The 18,967-nt window shown below is 38.0% G+C and overlaps 1 protein-coding gene across 2 annotated transcripts in view; it reads right to left on the bottom strand.

Moving 5' to 3' along the window:
- The window catches only part of SEMA5A (semaphorin 5A), a 309,345-nt gene that overhangs the window by 113,595 nt on the left and 176,783 nt on the right, over positions 1–18,967 (bottom strand). For both annotated transcript variants that reach the window (XM_030445693.1, XM_030445694.1), the window contains exons 7-8: positions 13,492–13,590; positions 12,123–12,336 (exon numbers count right to left, since the gene is read on the bottom strand). In XM_030445693.1, the coding sequence (XP_030301553.1) occupies positions 12,123–12,336; positions 13,492–13,590 (313 nt within the window). The remainder of the gene's footprint in view (positions 1–12,122; positions 12,337–13,491; positions 13,591–18,967) is intronic.

Raw genomic sequence — 18,967 nt, 5'->3', positions numbered from 1 at the left:
AGAGATCAATAACCAGATGAGTTCTTAAAAGCAAAACCAAATTTGATACATAGATATGTTAGAAGAAACCCCTGTGTAAAGAAACATTGAAGAACACTGGTACCCCTGGGAAACAAGCAACATTTTTTGTTTTCATTCCAAAGTTTTCCTCCAAATTGTGAGAATAACTAAACAAAACTGTTTAAAAAACATCTACTGTGAAGAAACACTCCAAAGAATTTAACAGGTGAAGGTTTCATGACAGCACTATTGTACTGAAAAAAAAGCTGCTGTAATTGAATTTATGCATTTCACAGGAACGCCTCAAATTTTTCCAAACTTTTGAAGGAAACTAGAAAAACAAGCAAACTGGCATTTTCACGGAGCAGTCCAAACACTGTCAGACAACTCTTCTCCAAAGACGGCTCAGCTCCCAGTTTCTGTGGCCTCTTGTACTGCTTCTCTCTAAATCTGCTGTGCTGAGAGTCTCCAGAGCACTTGTTTTGGCAGCACCAGTCATCAGCTGCCTAGGAGTTTTGAAGCTTAGCAGATAGGATAGCTCTCTCACTCCTCCCTGTAACTTTCACTCATTATCATGTTGAGCACTTCCTTAGGATTAGGCTGTGAGACACCACATTTCCCCCACACTCAGATCTGCACAGGTGTTTCACTGGGAAATGGCAACCCAACACCAGTGAGGACAGCTTGCTGGTATCCTGAGCACTCTTAAGTTACATAGGACCAGTGCTTTGGAGTCACCTCCCCTGACCTCCTGTTATAGCAAGTTCTCTAGACTGGCCCAGCAGTATCTCACTGTAGAGTCCAAAACACCACTGGGAGCACTCAAATTGTGGAGAATAATGAATTACAAATAAAGTGTTCATGAGCTGTAAGAAGCTGGCAATCTGTGCTTGCAGCCCAGAAAGCCACCCATATCCTGGGCTTCATCAAAACAAGTGTGGCCTCACAGTGGCCTTCCAGAACTTTAACAGGCCTACAGGAAAGATGGAGAGGGACTTTTAACACAGGTATGTTGGACCAGGACAAGGGATAATGGCTGTAAACTTGAAAAGGACAGATTTGGTTAGCCAGTAGGAAGAAATTCTTTGCTGTGAGGGTGGTGAGACACTGGCACAGTTTGCCAGGGAATTTGTGTTTGCCCCCTCCCTGGAAGTGTTCAAGGCCAGGCTGGATGGGGCTTGGAGCAACCTGATCTGGTGGGAGGTGTCCCTGCCCATGGCAGGGGGGCTGGAACTAAATATCTTTAAGTTCTCTTCCAACCCAAACCATTCTATGTATGATTCTGTACAAAAATAAAATTGTTCAATTTTGTACAATAATAAAAAAATCACATTAATTTTAGGGTTCTTGAAAAATCCATGTCAGCCCTTCCAGAGACTGTGTTTTAAAGTTGCACTGACAATCAAACTGCACATATAAAAAAGCCCTGGTACTCATATTTCATTAATTCAAAACTGAGAAACAATATATATGTCTGAAAATACTTATGCATATACTGTACTGATTATAAACTGATGAAACTTGTGAAAACTGTTCTCATTTTCATGAAATGCAATAATCTCAGTGCAACATCAGGGAATTCTGTGAACACAAAAGTATTATGTCAGACTTCAAATATTTCATCTTCTCTTCAGGAAGAAGGAAAAAGGTGAATCCCATTAAAAAAAAAACAGATGGGTCCAGATACCATGCTGAACTGCTATTTGTTGACATGGGGGTCTTCCCATAAAGGCTTTTAATGCAGGAAATGAAGTGACTCTCTTGTCTTCTGCTGAGTTTGCAAATATTTCTGGAAGGGTAAATGCATCTCATGGGTGAAATATTAGATCACCATAACAAGTGCAAGAACTCTGGTATGTGACAGGATACAACTAGTATGAGAAGACATGAGATTGTCAACCTGAGTTTTCCACATGACCTCTATAAGATTTTATATACTAAATTTATAGATACTTAATGCTGACTAGTCTTTCCCAGTTTAAATGGAACCAATAGAATCAGGAAAGCAAGAAAATGAGTTTGTGAATGTGACATGACAAAGATCTGCAGCATACAATGTGGAGCAGCACTACACAGACTCACAAGCCCACACACTGATAGCACTAGGTGGCTGGTTAGTGCTGCCTCAGGACAAACACATTGTAGTGTGCTATTTCTGAAATTTGCTAGCTCAGCACAAAGCCTAGAAATAGCTTCTTTCATAAATCATCAGGACTGCTTTGCAAGGACTTTTCTCCACAGACTTCTCTAAAAAAAAAAAAAAAAAGAAAAGACTGAATCATACAAATTTTAGATAGTGCTTCAATCTGATATAATTTAATTGTTTTTCTAACAGTTAGAGACAAACCTTCAAGCCAGAGAATAGCATTCTTGTAGCATGAAAGCAAAGGTGTGTTGTGTGCCCTGGGAGACAGCATAAGGACAGACCAGGGATTCAGGACTCTAAAGCTTACTGAGAATGGGATGGAACACACTGGTGGGCAGGAGACACATGGTGCAGCCCCACCTGTACTGCCTCTTGCTAAAGGCAGATAAAGAAGATTTTTCCTAGGTTTTCATTGGGAAAGCAGTAGCTAGAGTGGCCCAAAACAAGTCTAGGAAGTGAGCCCATAATAAAGCAATATGAATGACCAAGGGTGTCTTGCATAAGCTCACATTCTGGACCTTTTTTATTTAGTGGTGTAGATGTAGTCTAGTTGGAGAAAAAGGATGAGAAGAACTGTACAAAAACTTTCTCTGGGAAGAAATAGGGTAAGCAGGAGCCTGAGAAAGCTCTGTGAGAGCACCTGAGACAGTCATGGCTTCTTCTCATTTCCTGAGCTTTGAAGCAAGAAATATGGTGCGAACTCTATTCTTTAAAACTCCACATCCTCTGAAGTAGATTAAAATGACTTAATTTAGCTAGTTAGAGGATGCTACTGTTTACAGATTGAACCTAAAGACAGGGAATAATCTTTCTTTCTGGAGGTAGCAGCACAGCAATTAACCTTAAAGATTATAAGGTCCAGACCTATTCTGAGCAAGAAATAGCTGTGATTTCCATTGACTGTCCCTGTGAAAAGTGACCACCAACATCTCAAGCACATATCAAAAGTGAAATTAGTCACAGAGATTTGAAAATAAAGTTAAAATTAGAAGTTTTTCTCCATGCAGAGATCATATTCTATATATAAAAAAAGACACACACATGGATGGATGTATACATTATTCTATGCCCAGAATACAGTTGTCATTCTGAGCTACAAGCACACAATGCCAACTTATGTTGAGCTTCTCATCAACCAACACCCCCAAATCCTCTTCCTCGGGACTGCTTGTAATGAATTCTCTGCCCAACTTGTCTGTCCTTGGGATTGTCCCCAGTTCAGGTGCAAGACCTTGCACTTGGCTTTTTTGAACTTTATGAGGTTGGAATGGGACCACTTCTCATTCCTGTCAAGGTCCCTCTGAATGGCCTCCCTTCCACCCAGTATGTTGACTGCACCACACAGCTTGGTGTCAACAGCAAACTTGCTGAGAGTGCACTCAGTTTCACTCAGGTTCACTGTCACAGACAATGATGTTAAACAGCACCTTGAGGGACACCACTTGACACTGATCTCTTTTTTGACATCAAGTTGTTGACAACAAGCTCCTTGAGTGCAACCATCAGGCCAGTTCCTTATCCACTGAGTGGGGTCTGCACACACGTTTCCAATCTAGAGACCAAGATGTTATGCAGGACAGTGTTGAATACTTTGCACAACTCCAGGTAGGGGATGTTTGTTGCTCTCCCCTTGTCCACTGGTGCTGTGACCCCATCATAAAAGGCCATCAAATTCATCAGGCACCATTAGCCCTTGGTGAAGCCGTGCTTGTTGCCACCAACCACCTGTGCATTTTCCATGTGTTTTAGCAGATTATTCATGAGGATCTACTCCATGATCTTGCCTGGCAAAGAGATGAGATTGACTGGCCAGTAGTTCCCTCTTCCCTTTTTTCCCTTTTTGAAAATGGGGTTATGTTTCCCCTTTTCCAGTTAGTGGGAAATTCACCATATTGCCATAATTTTGAAATATGATGGAAAGATACCAGTCTAATTCTGAACAACACCTTATCTAGTGCTTGTTTATTTATCTCACTAGATCAATGAATCATACTCTTACCGTGTTGGCAACTAAAAACCTGTTTATTCAAAATATTTTTATTCAGCCAAATAGTAAATTACAATTGTCCTTGGTTTGGCTGGGATAGAGTTAATTTTCAGAAGCTGCTAGGAGGAAACACATCCAGGACAGACAACCTGAGCTAGCCAAGGCACCCAAAATAGCCAAGAAGGTATTGAATACCATATGATATCATGCTCATAGGAACTGGAGTTGGGGAGTGGTCACGGGAGGAATTTCTGCAGCTTGCAAGTGTGGTGCACATTGGGCCAGGTGATGAGCAATTGTCTTGTGCATCAATCACTCTGTATTTTCTCATATTAGTATTACTGCTATTATTATTTTTTCTTGTCTTGCATTGTCCTAGTAAACTTTCCTTACCTCATCCCATGAGTTTTACCTTTTTCTTTCAATTCTCCTTCTTATCCCCTGGGGGCAGGGAGAGTGAGTGAATGGTGACATAGTTCTTTGTTCCTGAGTGGGCTTAAACCACAACAGCATTAAATTCTAGGAATATGACTTTAAAATTTTTTGAATAAGGGTCAACCTCTAGCAAGCAATAGGAAGATTAGAATAATGGAAAGAATTTAAGCTCCAAAGGTGCCACTCCATTTTATTGTCTTTCACCTTACTGATATAATTAATGAAGTCAATCTCCTATCACATTCTATATACACCCCTGTATATTCATTAAGCCTATTCATTTAGTGTAACCCCCTGCAGCTGTTGGAAAAGAGTATGGATTTTGTATTAGGCTGACCAAGGCATCACAGTTTAGGAATGTTTAAGGACAAGTCTCAGTCATAGGGCAAAATATTCCTACAGAGTTAAACATCATGAAAGCAATATACAACTTGTAGTCATCACAGTTACATCAACCCTGAGGAGCTGAACTATAACATGTTAAGTCCTGATATAACACTGGCAGAAATCATTGTTTATTAGGAGATATTTTTATTTTGTATTTTATAATTATCTAGGACACGTGTTTAAAATGCTAGCCTGACATATCATAGCTGGTTACCAGTCTATTTTGACAACTATTTCTGCCGCAATGCCTCAACTCTCCATGATTTCTTTTACATTCATTTGCTTTTGCAAACTTAAAGAATTTATGGGTATGGAAGAGCAAGAACTGCAAAATATGCTAAAACTGTGTGCGCCTAACATTTTTCCAATCTTCTCTTATATTGTTATAATACAATTCAGTATAATCATAAAAGTGGATGCACTCATTAGACATTACATTTTACTGCTGTATTCTAATAAATTATAAAAGGCAATTTTTTTTTCTGAAAAATAGCTTTCAAATATGCTATTGCAAAATTCACTTTTTTTAATTTCCTGTTGTTTATTCAAATAAATGTCCTCCATTTTCAAGGTGAAGTGCTTTTACATGGCATAATATTTTGTAATTTATTGTATCATTTTGTTGATGCAAATCTGCCAGTGGAAAAATAAGTAATATAAACCATCATCTACTCTGATCTAGTACCTATTTAAGTCCTTGAAAGTTCCATCTGGAGTTCAGTGGACTTTGCTTCACTTATATTCACAAAGTAGACACCTTGCATAGCAGTATATTGACAGAGGGGCAAGGATAAAAAATACAGAGGATCACTTCAATTTACTCAGAATCTCTAGAGGTTTGGGCTATGAGAATCTTTCAAAAGATGAAAAAGTTTGGATGATTACTTAACATTAAATCTGGAATTCCACATATACAAAACCAAACAAAAACGCCCCCTCTAGCATTCCTAAAATAGATTTTGTCAACCAGCAGGTATGATATGGAAAGAAAACCCAATTGTGATGGCTTATTTGTCTCCAAACACTTGGACTACCATTAACTTTTTTCCTCTGATCTAGTTTTGCAGGGAGACAGACTATAAAAGCACTTTCTCTGCAGCCCTGATTCTCTTTTTCTTTTTAATTTTTTTCTAGGTTTTGTGGTTTTCTCTTTTATTTTTTTTTTTCCACACAGACAGAAAGGAAACCAAACCAGAGCTTACTTTTATAACCACCCTTTCCTGTCCTTTTTAATGCTTGGTACACCTACAACTGAAATTCTCTGACTCTGGTATTTCTGTCCTACTCCTTTCTTTAGTGAATGCTGACTTTTGTGTGTTCATTTTACCCAAAATTCATCCCTTTTTCTACCTTTCTCTGGTCAAGATGTATTAAGTCATTTCACTCTCCCTGGCTCCCTGTGTGTTATAGATTTCTGGAGCACTAATGAGGCTGAGGCTTCTGTCTCTCCTCTCTGCAGCTGGGCACAGATGATCTGCTTGCAGGGGTCCCTTACTTTCCTCCTTGGTCAGGCTCCCCAATTGACACCTGACATGAGGAAATTAGATGAGATATAAAAGAAAAAGCTCTGTCCTCAGTAGTCTCCAGTATTTTCATAAATATCAGGTGGACCTTCATGTTTTACTCTGTTCAGCTTTGGGTTCCTCACTACAAAAAGGACACTGAGTTGCTGAAGTGTGTCCTGAGAAGGTCAATGAAGCTGGTGAAGGGTCTAGAGCACAAGTCTTAAGAGGGGCGGCAGAAAGTACTGGGGTTGTTTAGCCTGGAGAAAATCAGTCTGAGGGGAGGAGACATTATCATTCTTTATAATTACCTGAAAAGTACTGGTCTCTTCTCCCAGGTAACAAGCAACATGACAAAAGGAAATGGCCTCAAGTTGTGCCAGAAGAGGTTTAGATTGGATATTAGGAAAAAAAATGTGTACCAAAAAGGTTGTCAAGCACAGGAACCCGCCGCCCAGGGAAGTGGTTGAGTCACCATCCCTGGAGGTATTTCAAAGATGTGTAGATGTGGTGCCTAGGGACATGGTTAAGTGGTGGACTTGGCAGTGTTAGGTTTATGGTTGGACTTGATGATCTCATATATCTTTTCCAAACTAAGTGATTCTCTGATTCTATTTTAGATAGGTGAGGATATGCTATGAAAGTGATATGTGAGAACTTAGACTGGCATTGGAGAAGTCAGGAGAGGCATCTGGCACCAGTTTACTGCTCTCCTGCTTTGCCATGGACATCTAAGGAGAAGATGTACAGCTTTGAAAGAAAAAAACAACTTACAACTACTGTTTTTTTCCTTTAGTAGCAGCTCCAGTGAAAAAGCCTATGGATGGGTTTCAAAACCTGCATGGATTTCCCTCTAATTGCAGGATACTGGCAAAATGGATGATAGAACAAAAGAACAAAACCAACCTAGTAGGTGGCACAACCAAAGAAAAGTATTATATCTTTTCTTGCAAAATAAGCAACAATTGGTAGCATATGTCTTGCATATTTTCAGTGAGGTTCTCTTATCTGAAAACTAAAGAATTAACTGTACATCCTCAGAATACACTGTTTCATAAAATGTTACATAATAAGAAAAGCTTGCACAAATTAATTACAAGCCTTTTCATAAAAAAAAAAAAAAACCAAAAACAAACAAACAAACAAATTCTACTTAGGTCATAATTTCTCCTAATGTATACTGCTAGCAGCAGAAGTCCACTAAAAATCAGAAATAGAAATGGATTCAGAGTTGTATTGCAAACCAAACCACCTTTATAAGAATTTTACTTTTACTGTTACTTGTGAAGCTTTTTATTAAGTAAAACAATTTTAAGAAAGTGATTTCAAAGAACTAATTTAATAGTACCTAATAACCAAATGCATAGGCCAGCAAGAGAAAAAATTAATAATATTATGTCTACCAGCAGAGCAGAACAATCCAAATATTTTTACATTATTCTCAGCTGGAAAGGTTTCTAACCTGCACAAGTTTTTTAAAATTTATTTTCTTTCTTCTGTTTTGAAGCTGCATCCAATATAAGGTTACATTTTAATCATCTACGGAGTGCCTAATAATGAACTGGTTAGATATTTAGAACAACTTTTTAATGTATTTAATGTGTTTCAACAGCATCTATCATTGTGTATCTAGGCTGAAGGAGACAGCTACAATGTATTTCAAGACAGTCAGAGATCCATGCCATTGCAAAGCAAAGGCATTTGATGAAACCAAATGTTTCGGTGTCACTCCATGTGATGAAACAGAAAGGGATTGGTTTGGACTGGGATTGCAATTTTTCCCCCTAATCTGCTTTGCTCTTCTTAGTGAAGCAAACAGACATTTTAGACTAACACAAACTTTCACACTGAGGTATCAGATCAAACATTCACCACCTTGAGGAGGTGAACTGAAAAGAGAAATACCTTTACTAACTGTAAATGCTGGACCAGAAAAAGTTTTGAAGTCTAAGCCGTGGAGCCTTTTCCTTGCCAATCTGGAGCCACTGCAGTTTGTGGAATACAAATAGAACCATTCCATCTACCTCTGTCCTCTGGCAAATAACCATGACTTCTGCCCCTGCTGCACCTTGCAGATCATCTCTAAAGCCAAGTCTAACAAGGACCACAACATAACAATCAACTCGCTGTATGATTTAAACAGCATGCTACACTAAGAGTTCAAAAAGACTCAAATAAATAGGTATAAATCAAGGGGTACTTTTTTCTTAATGAAGGATTTTGTTGTCATTTAATAATGTCCAAAGCAGGTTGCTAAGGAAGACTTTTTTTTTTAATGAAATACTAGAAAGGTAATTATGAAATGTTCTATCAATATGCTGCCCTTTACTGACCTGAGCAGCTGGGAGAAGCTCAAGGTCTTGTTGACTGCTTTGGTCAGGAGAAAAATACAATGGAAGAGCTCTCTGCTTTAGACATTATCCTCAATGTGTGCTATATTACCTCAAGCTGTTTCTGTCAAGCACAGAAGCCCTTGAATACAGACTCAGGGAGAAAGAGAAAGGAGAACAGGCAGCAGAACAATACACCTTAAAGAATAAATTACTGGTAAGCAGCCTTTCTAGAGTGCTGGTTTGCAGCAGATGTTACCTTGTCTGGCTGATCATGTTCCTCTCAACTGAGAACAGTGACAGGATAACAGTAACTGACAGGGTTGGCAAGAAAGTTGAGGATCAGGACCCACCTCTTCACTGTCAGCTGACAAATTCTTTGTGAGCACTCCAACCTGAAGAACTGTTGAGCTGTGCTGAATGGTCAGGTCATAGCATTATAGAGAGTCTGGTCCTTCAATGACATCTCTCACTGGAGATGAGCAAAAACTCTGCATGGTCATGGCCATGCTCAAGGAATTTGGGCCAGCTGCATTTAATATTGCCTATAGGAGCACCAGAAAGACAGAAAAAGGCTCCAAAAGCAGAGCATTAATTTCTTTTTCAGAAGAGCAGGGAAGTTCTGAGGTTGCTCAAAATCTTCATGTTTCACATACCATGCTGTCACTGAACTTTTTCTTTTCAGTTATAGTCTCATGGTATATTCTTCTAGCTTCCTGTTACACATATTCTGAATAATTAATATTTTTAACCAAACTATCCCAACTCTTCATCACCACAGATAATTGAGTGTTGGGTATATCAAGGAAATTATAATATAGAAATTCAAGTTCACCAACTTCTCTGTATACCCTACTAAGGTTAAGTAGCTGATCAGAATGATGCTCAGTAACATACACTGAAAACAACTGTTGCAGAACCTGTTTGTAAATGCAGGATTCTGGCTAAACCAGAATTAATTGGGGAGCTCAGGCCACCAACTTTTATTTTATTTGTGATATCTGTGATGCCAGAAGCTGAAATCACAGCATGGTAATATGAGATTTCACCCCAGTGACATGACTCATCATCTCTGTTTTCCCCTTTCACACTGCATACTGTGTTTCCTGTGATTACAGACCTTTAACAATTAAGGTTAGGAAAAAAGTTTCCTCTGTGATGAAGATTTAAAGCTTCCCATATCCCATATCTTTTCATTTCAAGTTTCAGTGAACATTATCAGCAGACTGCTTAAGCATGTGGGCATGTCCCTTTGGCCTTACTGACAGCACTGGAAACCCCTGGATGAACTGAGAAGTGTGATAGCCATTAAAATCAACAACACCTTTCTGGAATAACAATAACACAAAGAGCAAGATAATCAGCTGCATTTTAGAGAACTGCCATCACCCCCAGAGATTGTTTGAATTGGTCCAGTGTGATTTGCAGAGAAAAAATCTAAGTGACAAAAAATTGTGCCTCTCAGGAAACATAGATACCAAAGAAAAACTCACTTTAAACTGGAAACATTCAGAGACACATCTATATCCAGATGCACACCTAAGATGAGGGTCAATTGCAGTAGCTGTCAGCTACTGTGCTGAATAGATACTGACTAGGAAGCTTGCATTCCAGTTGGTTACCTCTTGCTGTATTACCTATGCTACTTTCTCACTGAATGCAGAAAAATCTTGATTTCCATCCAAGCAATGAAAAACTAATGCAGTCTCTTAATGGTGATTCACATATAAGCAGGCAAATTCACATAAACAGATGAATCACCAACTCTTAGCTACCCTAGAAGACATTCTCCCTCCCTTTCACATGGACAACTGGGATGCTTCCAGCCTTTTATTGTATTTGCTTGAACTGGCTCCTTACAAAACTCATCTTGTTCTTCCTCTCCAAAGACAAGAGCCACACTTCCCTGGCAACATATTTCTAAACAATTCTGAGGCAGAAAAATGAGTTCTTACAGGAAAGGTATAGGTGCAGCTGAAGCTTTACGTAGGCAAAATGTAAATACATTGGATCTGATTAATTAGAGGAGTATGAGGGGGAATTTTAGTGTGCTCCTTTGGTATAGAACACATACAGTCAGACTGAAGATTTAGTCAGAAGAATTCTTTCCTTCTTTTCTTTTGACAGAAGCACCCAGCTGTGGCACAGCAATTAGTTCCAATACCATGGTTGTGTGGACAAAATGTGCCTGAACAAAGATACCTGTTCAAGGAATTAATTTTTCCCCTCACATTACTTTTGCTAATTCTGTTACATTCCATGCAATTTGGTTTTGCTTCATTAATTAATATTTCCAAATCAGCTGACCTTCAGAGGATGCCACAAATTTCTCCAGGCTACCTCTGATGTTGTCTTACTACAAGGAAAATACACCAAGCAAATATGCACAAGTCAGCATTCAGATTATATGAGAACTGAAATATTCAAAATAAAGCCCATCACTTGCAGCTGACCCAATATACTGAAGCTAGAAGGGTTTATATTTATAGTGCATTTCCAACAGGAAAACAATACCATTAGAACACAAAATGCACTGTGGAAATAGTGACCTGTATCATGTAGCATGAGTTATGAAAATAGGGGGAAGGAGGTTCTACTGGAACAAGCATGGGAAGATTATAATATACATGATTTCCCATTTTATGATAAATAATATTTTGTATTTCAGAAGAATTCTGCTTGCTATTTTTTTTTTTTTGGTAATGTATAAAATGGCAACTGGCCCTATTACTCTTCAGGAATAATTATCTGCTTACAGCTTCTCTCAGCTGGAGATCCTCATCAGGTGATTAACATACATGATATAGAAGTCATTGCTACAGCACTATTTTATGATGCATTTCTCACCCTAGTCCCTGTCCTTTGGCAATAATAACCATCAAAAAGTTAGTCTGCCACCCTAATAAGCTTGAAAGCACAACATTTTCTGCTTGTTGAGGGTGGGACCTGCAAGGAATGGCAGGAGAATTTGGTCCATTCTAAACTGGGTATTTTCTGTCTTAGGTTTTTTGAAGGATTCAACTAAAGAATGCTCAAGGCAAGCTACTGCTCTTGGCTGACTCAGCTTTGACGTGTAAGTACACCTAAGAGATACAGTACAGCTCATCTCCGTGCCTGGAAAATATGACTTAAAATGCACACCTAAAAACTGCAACTATATTAAATGCCATAATACTTCTAGTACTAAAATAAAAAGTGTATCATGCAAAATAATTTTAAAATGAGATAAAAACATACTCTGAAACTTTCAGTTTCTCAGAATGGAATTTCAAGACCATGAATTTGGAGAACATGGGTTGAAAAAAATATGAGTCTTGTGGTGTATCAGCACTCACCATTCAGCCACTTGGAGTTGTACTGGGCAGTGCGGAGAGGAGGAAGAGCCCCCAGGCTGCGATAAATAGCAGGATCCCTTCCTGGAAAATCCATGGCTGTAGCAGCATATAATTCCCCACTGGAGGTGAGAAGAGCAGTGGAGTTGTGCTGAGGACTGTAAGGACAACGAGCCATGCCACTGATTTTTTCATGTATCTCTGTCAAATTACTTAACTGTAAAAGAGTAAGGAAATGGAATTAAAATTACTTGAAAATTAAAATTTCAGTCAAGCTGCATCAATCTGAGCCAAAATCTATCATAAACACCAGTTATCTGCCTTGGTATTGTACAACAGCAATGAGCTGACCTTTACATCAATCTGAAATAGTCTCACATGGAAAGTTTTACTGTAATGTTGTCGGATTTCACTTCTGCCACTTTGGTATGTAAAACATTCAAGTTAAACATCAGCCACCATGCCTAGGATGGTTTATATTAGAAGCAACTCAAAAATTATCTCTACACAGATTGTTATGAAAAAAGAAAAACAAATCTGATTGCCACAACAAACTAACATACTTCAGCCAGTGGTCAGATAACATAATCAATTTGTTTTGTCTGTGTGTTCTAGGAAAGCATCTCATATGAAAAATGAGATTAAAAAAGGAGCTTTCCAGTTCAGTAGAATTATATATCTGATTTAGTAGTCTTAACTGTTTTCTGCTGTAGCCCACAGTATACAATGTTAAAATGTTATTTAAAAATAAAGGTATGAGATTTAAATACAATAAATGTTCCAAGGAGGTTTTTGGTGATACAGTTATTCTTGGTATTTAAATACCTCTCCCCTTCTAAAATAAATAGCCAGCTTCATCCCGTGACATTTTCATTTTTATTATGAATATTACTGATCCTTAATGATCCCTAATGCTTCTTTTTTGATACACATAAGTTATAACTATGTTTTTTTCAGAAACAGAATGACAGATTTTCTCAACTAAGATAGCTTAACACTAATCCATGTACTCCTATCCTCTCCAGAGCTACACACATACAGCATGCACCTACCCAACTACATTTTATAAATAAACCAAAGTTGATGGAGTGGCAGAAATCTTAGGAATGCTTCAGGTTCATGAAAATTGGAGTATGGGAGGAACTGAGCTGTTTGTGGCTGCGCTCTCTCCCACACCTGAGGAAAAGACTGCAAAAGGAGATCATGGGTTAACCCTCTTCTTTGGCCTGCCATTAGCCAAATCAGCCTTTTCCAAATCAGCTCACCCATCAATATGCAAATAGCCTGGGCTTAACCACAGCATGCTCTGCCTTTTAGTCTGCTGACTCAAAACAGGGACCCGAGCTGGGGGGACAAAATATTGAACTCGTACCGTCCGATTGGTGCAGATGGGAGTGAACGCGTTGGTTCCACAGGTGAAGAGATGGTTGCCTCCAACAAGAAGCACTCGGATGTAGTTCTGGCATTCCTCCTGCCATGCAGAAAAGAAAGACCATATTCAATGATACTTCAAAGGACAGGGGAGATTAGTTACAATTTTTTCCATGGTTGTGTGCTCATATATAAAAAATCAGGGAAACAAGGCTTGAGCATACCTGATGTGTTAGCAATCATGATTTAGCTTTCCTGACTACAACACTTGCATCCACCAGCCTTTGGGAGCAGTTAGTTCTTAACAGGATAACAGTAAACCTCTTCAGTACTGAAGGTTTCTTTTAAGTGTATATTTCAAAGGCTTAGCTAAACTCTGAAGTGATAGATGATGACACAAATAATATACTGCTGTCTCAAGAGATCAGATGCTGTTTTAGAAGACTGATTGGGACAAGGAAGTCGGGAGGAAAACAGGAGAAAGAACAGGTTGTCAGTAGCATGAGTATATTTAAACCAGTACAAATAAAAAATTCCTGAGATGTCCAGATGCAATTGTCACTACTAGTTTCATAATTTGCATGATGTGTTTCATTAGAATAGTCTCTATTCCTGTTAATTTGAATTTTCTCAAGAAACTTCATTACCTCAAAACACAGATGTTCACCTCTTAGGAATAATTTTATATGTTTTTTTACCCTATTAGAAAGTAAGAAGGCTTTATGGTGTGTATAACTCTCATCTCAGAAGCTAGGAACCAGTTTCAATTTGTACTATTTATTTTGACAGAGAACTTTTTTCTGCAATACTAAAAATCTTCTGGAACTGTATGTAGGAAAGATTCAATCACTCCTCCTATAAAAATCCATGTCCCTATCTAACAAAATCAGCAAAATCAACAAAATCAACAATATGCAACAAAATTACCAGTATGCTTGGAGAAAATAGTTTCCTGGAACCTTATATTTGAATGATTTCTAGCATTTATTCTCAAGATAGTCTCATGCAAAGCTTTAAAAAACTTGCAAAAATATAGTTATGCAGTTCTAACATATATTAAATGGAATCATGTAAGTAAATCCATGCAATAGTAATGGTGCAGGGGTCCTATTATGTGGCCTACAGTTATCCTAGATGTATTGCTTGTCTGTCTTGAAAACATACTCTCATTCTGGAAGACAAGAAATACAATTCTGAATAAACTGAACAGAACAAAATAGAATGAAAAGAAAGATGAGGATATTGCTTTAAAGATCTCTGAGAAAACTCTCAGAATTTATTACCTATACCCGTCATATACAAAATAAAGAAAAAAACCTCACCCTTTTGAAAAAATACCCCCCAAAACTACATTTGCATTAGGCTCCCATAAAAATGTAGTTTTAAAATATTTCTGTTTGAGCTTTCAGCGTACGTGTCAAATATCTTGAAATAAAGATTTGATTTCCACTGGGTGAAAATGAAACATCTTTATCTTGAACTTACCAGACCTGCTGTCTTACTACTATTTTTTCAATGAAACAAAAGATAATAAGTTACCATATAATAGAGTTGGGCAGTGCAATTTTTAAGAAAATAATTATATCACTTCAAAGCTACTTCCCTGTTGCAGGTTGGTTTAACAACACCAAAAAAACCCTCAAACAAACCAAAAACAAAAATCCAAAAAAACATCAATGAGAAGGCACTTCTTCCTTTTTTTTTTTTTTTTTTTCTGAAGGGTGTTTAGGGATGTTTATATAATATAACACAGTAATTTTTCTCCAGGCTGTTTCCATCCTGCCCTTTGCAGCAAGCTATGGAATGAAAGTGTAGGAAAAATAAGTGGGTATTGACATTACAACCCATCCAACCTCTCCTCTTCATATTCCAGAGCTCCCTGAAACAGTGCCATTGCCAAATTACTCACACGCTGATCACCCACTCTTTCTGTGAAAAAGCAGTGTTAATTTTTTAAACTCAGAGATTCATGGGATTCACAAGATTCTTCTCTTTAATTTTCCCATGGTCTGTGCCAACTTCACAACAATCCATACTGTAACAGTGCAAATGCAATTTCTTGTATCAAATTTTGTTGGGTACATAGTATAAGAAAGTAAAAACTAAAAGAACAGCTTTTATAATTGGCTGTTTTCTTCATATGACAAATTCACAGTAAAACAAACTAAAAAATATTAGTCACAAATAAAATAATCACCACCCCAAAGCATTGAAAAAGGACATTTTAATTGTTCAGAGTCACTTTGCTAGTTCTGGAGTCAAGCTCAGCTTGTTCAGTTTTTAGATGTGCAAAAAAAGAGATTTATTTTTTTTTTAAAGTGGCATTGGTGAAAGCAAAGGATTCAAAACAAAGTTTGTCTGTTTTTTTTTTAATATGAGGATGGTGGGATGGTTGGTGGCCATCTTTTGAGTAGTCTTATCCTCCATTTCATCTTGACCTCTATGCCATATACTTTCCTATTACCCTACAAAAATATCTCTGAAAGACAGAAACTCATTTAGTAAGTACTTCTACTTTTATATCAGCATATAAGAAACAAAAATACAACTACTAGAAACAATTCAGCGCCAAGCAGGCTACGTTGCTTTTTACTTTAAGACCAACTTGACAGCTAAAGGACAATCAGGCTGCATGTGGTTATCCGTAGTGATTTCAGAGAAGAGCAGCCAAGCTGGTGAAGGATCTGGAGAACAAGCCCTATGAAGAGAGGCTGAGGGAACTGGGAATGTTTAGTTTGGAGGAGACTTTATTGCTCCCTGCAGCTACCTGAACAGTTTGGAGGGAGGTGTGTGCTGTCCTCTTCTATCAAATGAACAGGAACAGGACAAGAGGAAGTGGCCTGAAGTTGCACCATGGGAGGTTTAAATTAGATTTGAGGAACAAATTCTTTACTGATGAAGGAGTTAGGCATTGGAATAGGCTTCCCAGAGAGGTGGTGGAGTCGCCATCCCTGGAAGTATTTAAAAACCATGTAGATGAGGCACTTCAGGACAGGCTCTAGTGGGTGATACAAATATTGACATACATATATTTTATTCAGGTTTGGGGGGGTATTGACAGTTGGATGCAGTGATCTTAGATGTCCTTTTGAATCATGACAATTCTGTTTCTTGTATAGGGTACTATTTTAATACTTTTATTGAAAGTTTATATTCTTATACAAATAGCCATTATAGTCTTAAATAAGCAAGGGATAGGAGACTTTACCTCAGTTATATATATATATATTTTTTTTTTTAATCTCTCTTTGGTTTATTGCGTTTTCACCATGTGTATTTATCTTTTTCTTTAGAAAAGTTCACCACAACTACCAGTACGAATGGCCAGATTTATTGCTTTAACAATGCATAGTGTTTTAGATTTCTAAATGCAAATGTGTGCTGGCCAGAAGGACATCATTTTGTCTGTGTCACTCCTGGAGCCGCTAGTTATTTTAAGCAACAGTTGAAAATGGTGGATAAACGCTTGAAGTCTCAGTAACAAACAGCCTTCAAAAGTCAAGTGCCTCATTACATTGTCAAATGTGACAGATGTCCCTTTATATTTTTCCTTTCAGCTCTTTTCCCCCATTGGCTCCTAAAGCATAAAACTTAGAATTTCAACTACTATTAACTGCTAAAGGCAAAAATTCTGTGCAGCTTCTTTCTCAAGAACAACAACAGAGTTGTGTTTAACTGACCATTATCTTAAAACTACCAGAAGTGCTTCAGGGTTCAAAGCTGGCTTCTCGTTTCAGGGCACTCCATCTGACTTCTAGTTTTGCCTCCTGAACCCATTGCTCCCATGCTACTCTGTGGGCAGCAGAGCTGCAAGAGAAATCAGGATTTTAATGAATACCTTAGCCACAGCCATCCCTGTAATTCTCAGATCTCCTTCACCAAAGTCTGGCCTGGCCTTTCGTATTTTGCCTCCAATCTTTCCTGTCCCTTCCCTAAAGTCATGTGTTGTGTCAGATCTGAAATCTGAAGTCTCCCTGAGAAATGTTGCAGAAAAACAACCCCCAGCACTCCCCAATTTGGGCTGGATCTATTAATACAAAAATAAGCAAGTATGCAGTCTTTCTCATAACAGTAATTGTGTCTTCCAGATTTCCTCTGAAGAGAGATGTTTCACTGTAGCACTGGAGTGACCTCCTGGCTTGAAAATTCTCAGTTTTTCCAGGGGAAAGCTTTTGTGGTTTGACTAGGGAGAGGAGCATGCCACAGATCAGGTGCTTCCCTAATCTGCACACCTAAGTCTTCTTTATAGAGAGCATGGTGACCTCGTTTTAGTCTTGGACATAAGGCAAGAAAAAGAGAAGTATCCTTAAGCTATTCTTTTTCTGGCCTTAAATATATCTTTTGATTTTAAACACGTTCAAAGCAGTGAAAGGAAAAGTGGCATGGAAAGTTCAAAAAGACAGTTGTCATTCCTGCTGGATAGGTTTCCTCAGTCACTGTCTGTGCATACTCCAGCAACTACTACATGAAGCTTTCAGGCCACAAAATCTGGACACAAAAAAAAAGCTCTATGGTAGCAATAAGAACAGAACTGTTTCCTTCCAGGACTGTAAGGTACTTCTCTAGGTTGTGAGGAGCAAGGCTATGGATATAAATGGAACTTTATCCAGCTTCATCCAGATCTTTATCCAACTAACGACAATACTAAGAAACAACCTCAGAGGTGGCTATTAGAATAGTGAATACAATATTATACAGTGAGAGCATAACTTCTAATCACCAGCTTTTTCAAAAGGGTGTGATAAACATGAATGAAAATATGCACAGATGTACTACACTAAGGTACATTTCTAAATGCATTAAACCTATGTGGAGTACTTATCCTAACAAAATTATTTAACAGCAACAGATGCTTCTGCATTGTTAAATTAAATGTGGATTTTAAACCAGAAACAATACTGTAAAGACAATATTCAAAAGCACAGTGCTATAGTCTCAAATTTACCATTACTGTCACTCACCATGTTAGATCACAGTCACAGTGTGACTTTCAGAAAAGCCTAATACTATTCTCACAGTTTTATACTTGAAAAATCACTGAACAGGAGAGGCAAAAACTTTTAGCTACATATTGCATTCCTATCACAATAATTTTTACTGCATATTCACCTTCATCAATGCAACTTGTGATATTGTATTGTCATTTGAGCATGTTCTCTTATTTCAGAGTATTATCATCTGAGAAGTAAGGATTTAGGCTGGAAGAATATATTACTTGAAGAAACAGAAATACTGCACCTTAATAGAGAGCAACCAGTAACTCTGAAGTATATGTTTCCCACATGGGAATGGAAAGAAAGAGGAAGAAGCATACAGAAGGCAACACTGTTTCTGATGCCTTTTCTCAGTACTGTAAACTCATTTCCACAGTCCAAGATGTTCCTCCATGAAGATAATAATCTTCCATGCATGAGGCTTTACACAGCACATTCACTACACTCATTTTTTGGGTTTTTTTTCCAAGAAGTTCTGTCTTT

Source organism: Calypte anna, chromosome 2, assembly GCF_003957555.1.
Source record: "Calypte anna isolate BGI_N300 chromosome 2, bCalAnn1_v1.p, whole genome shotgun sequence".
Lineage (NCBI taxonomy): Eukaryota > Metazoa > Chordata > Aves > Apodiformes > Trochilidae > Calypte > Calypte anna.
The sequence above is the reverse complement of the archived record's forward strand: the minus strand, read 5'-3'. Positions and strand labels throughout refer to the sequence as shown.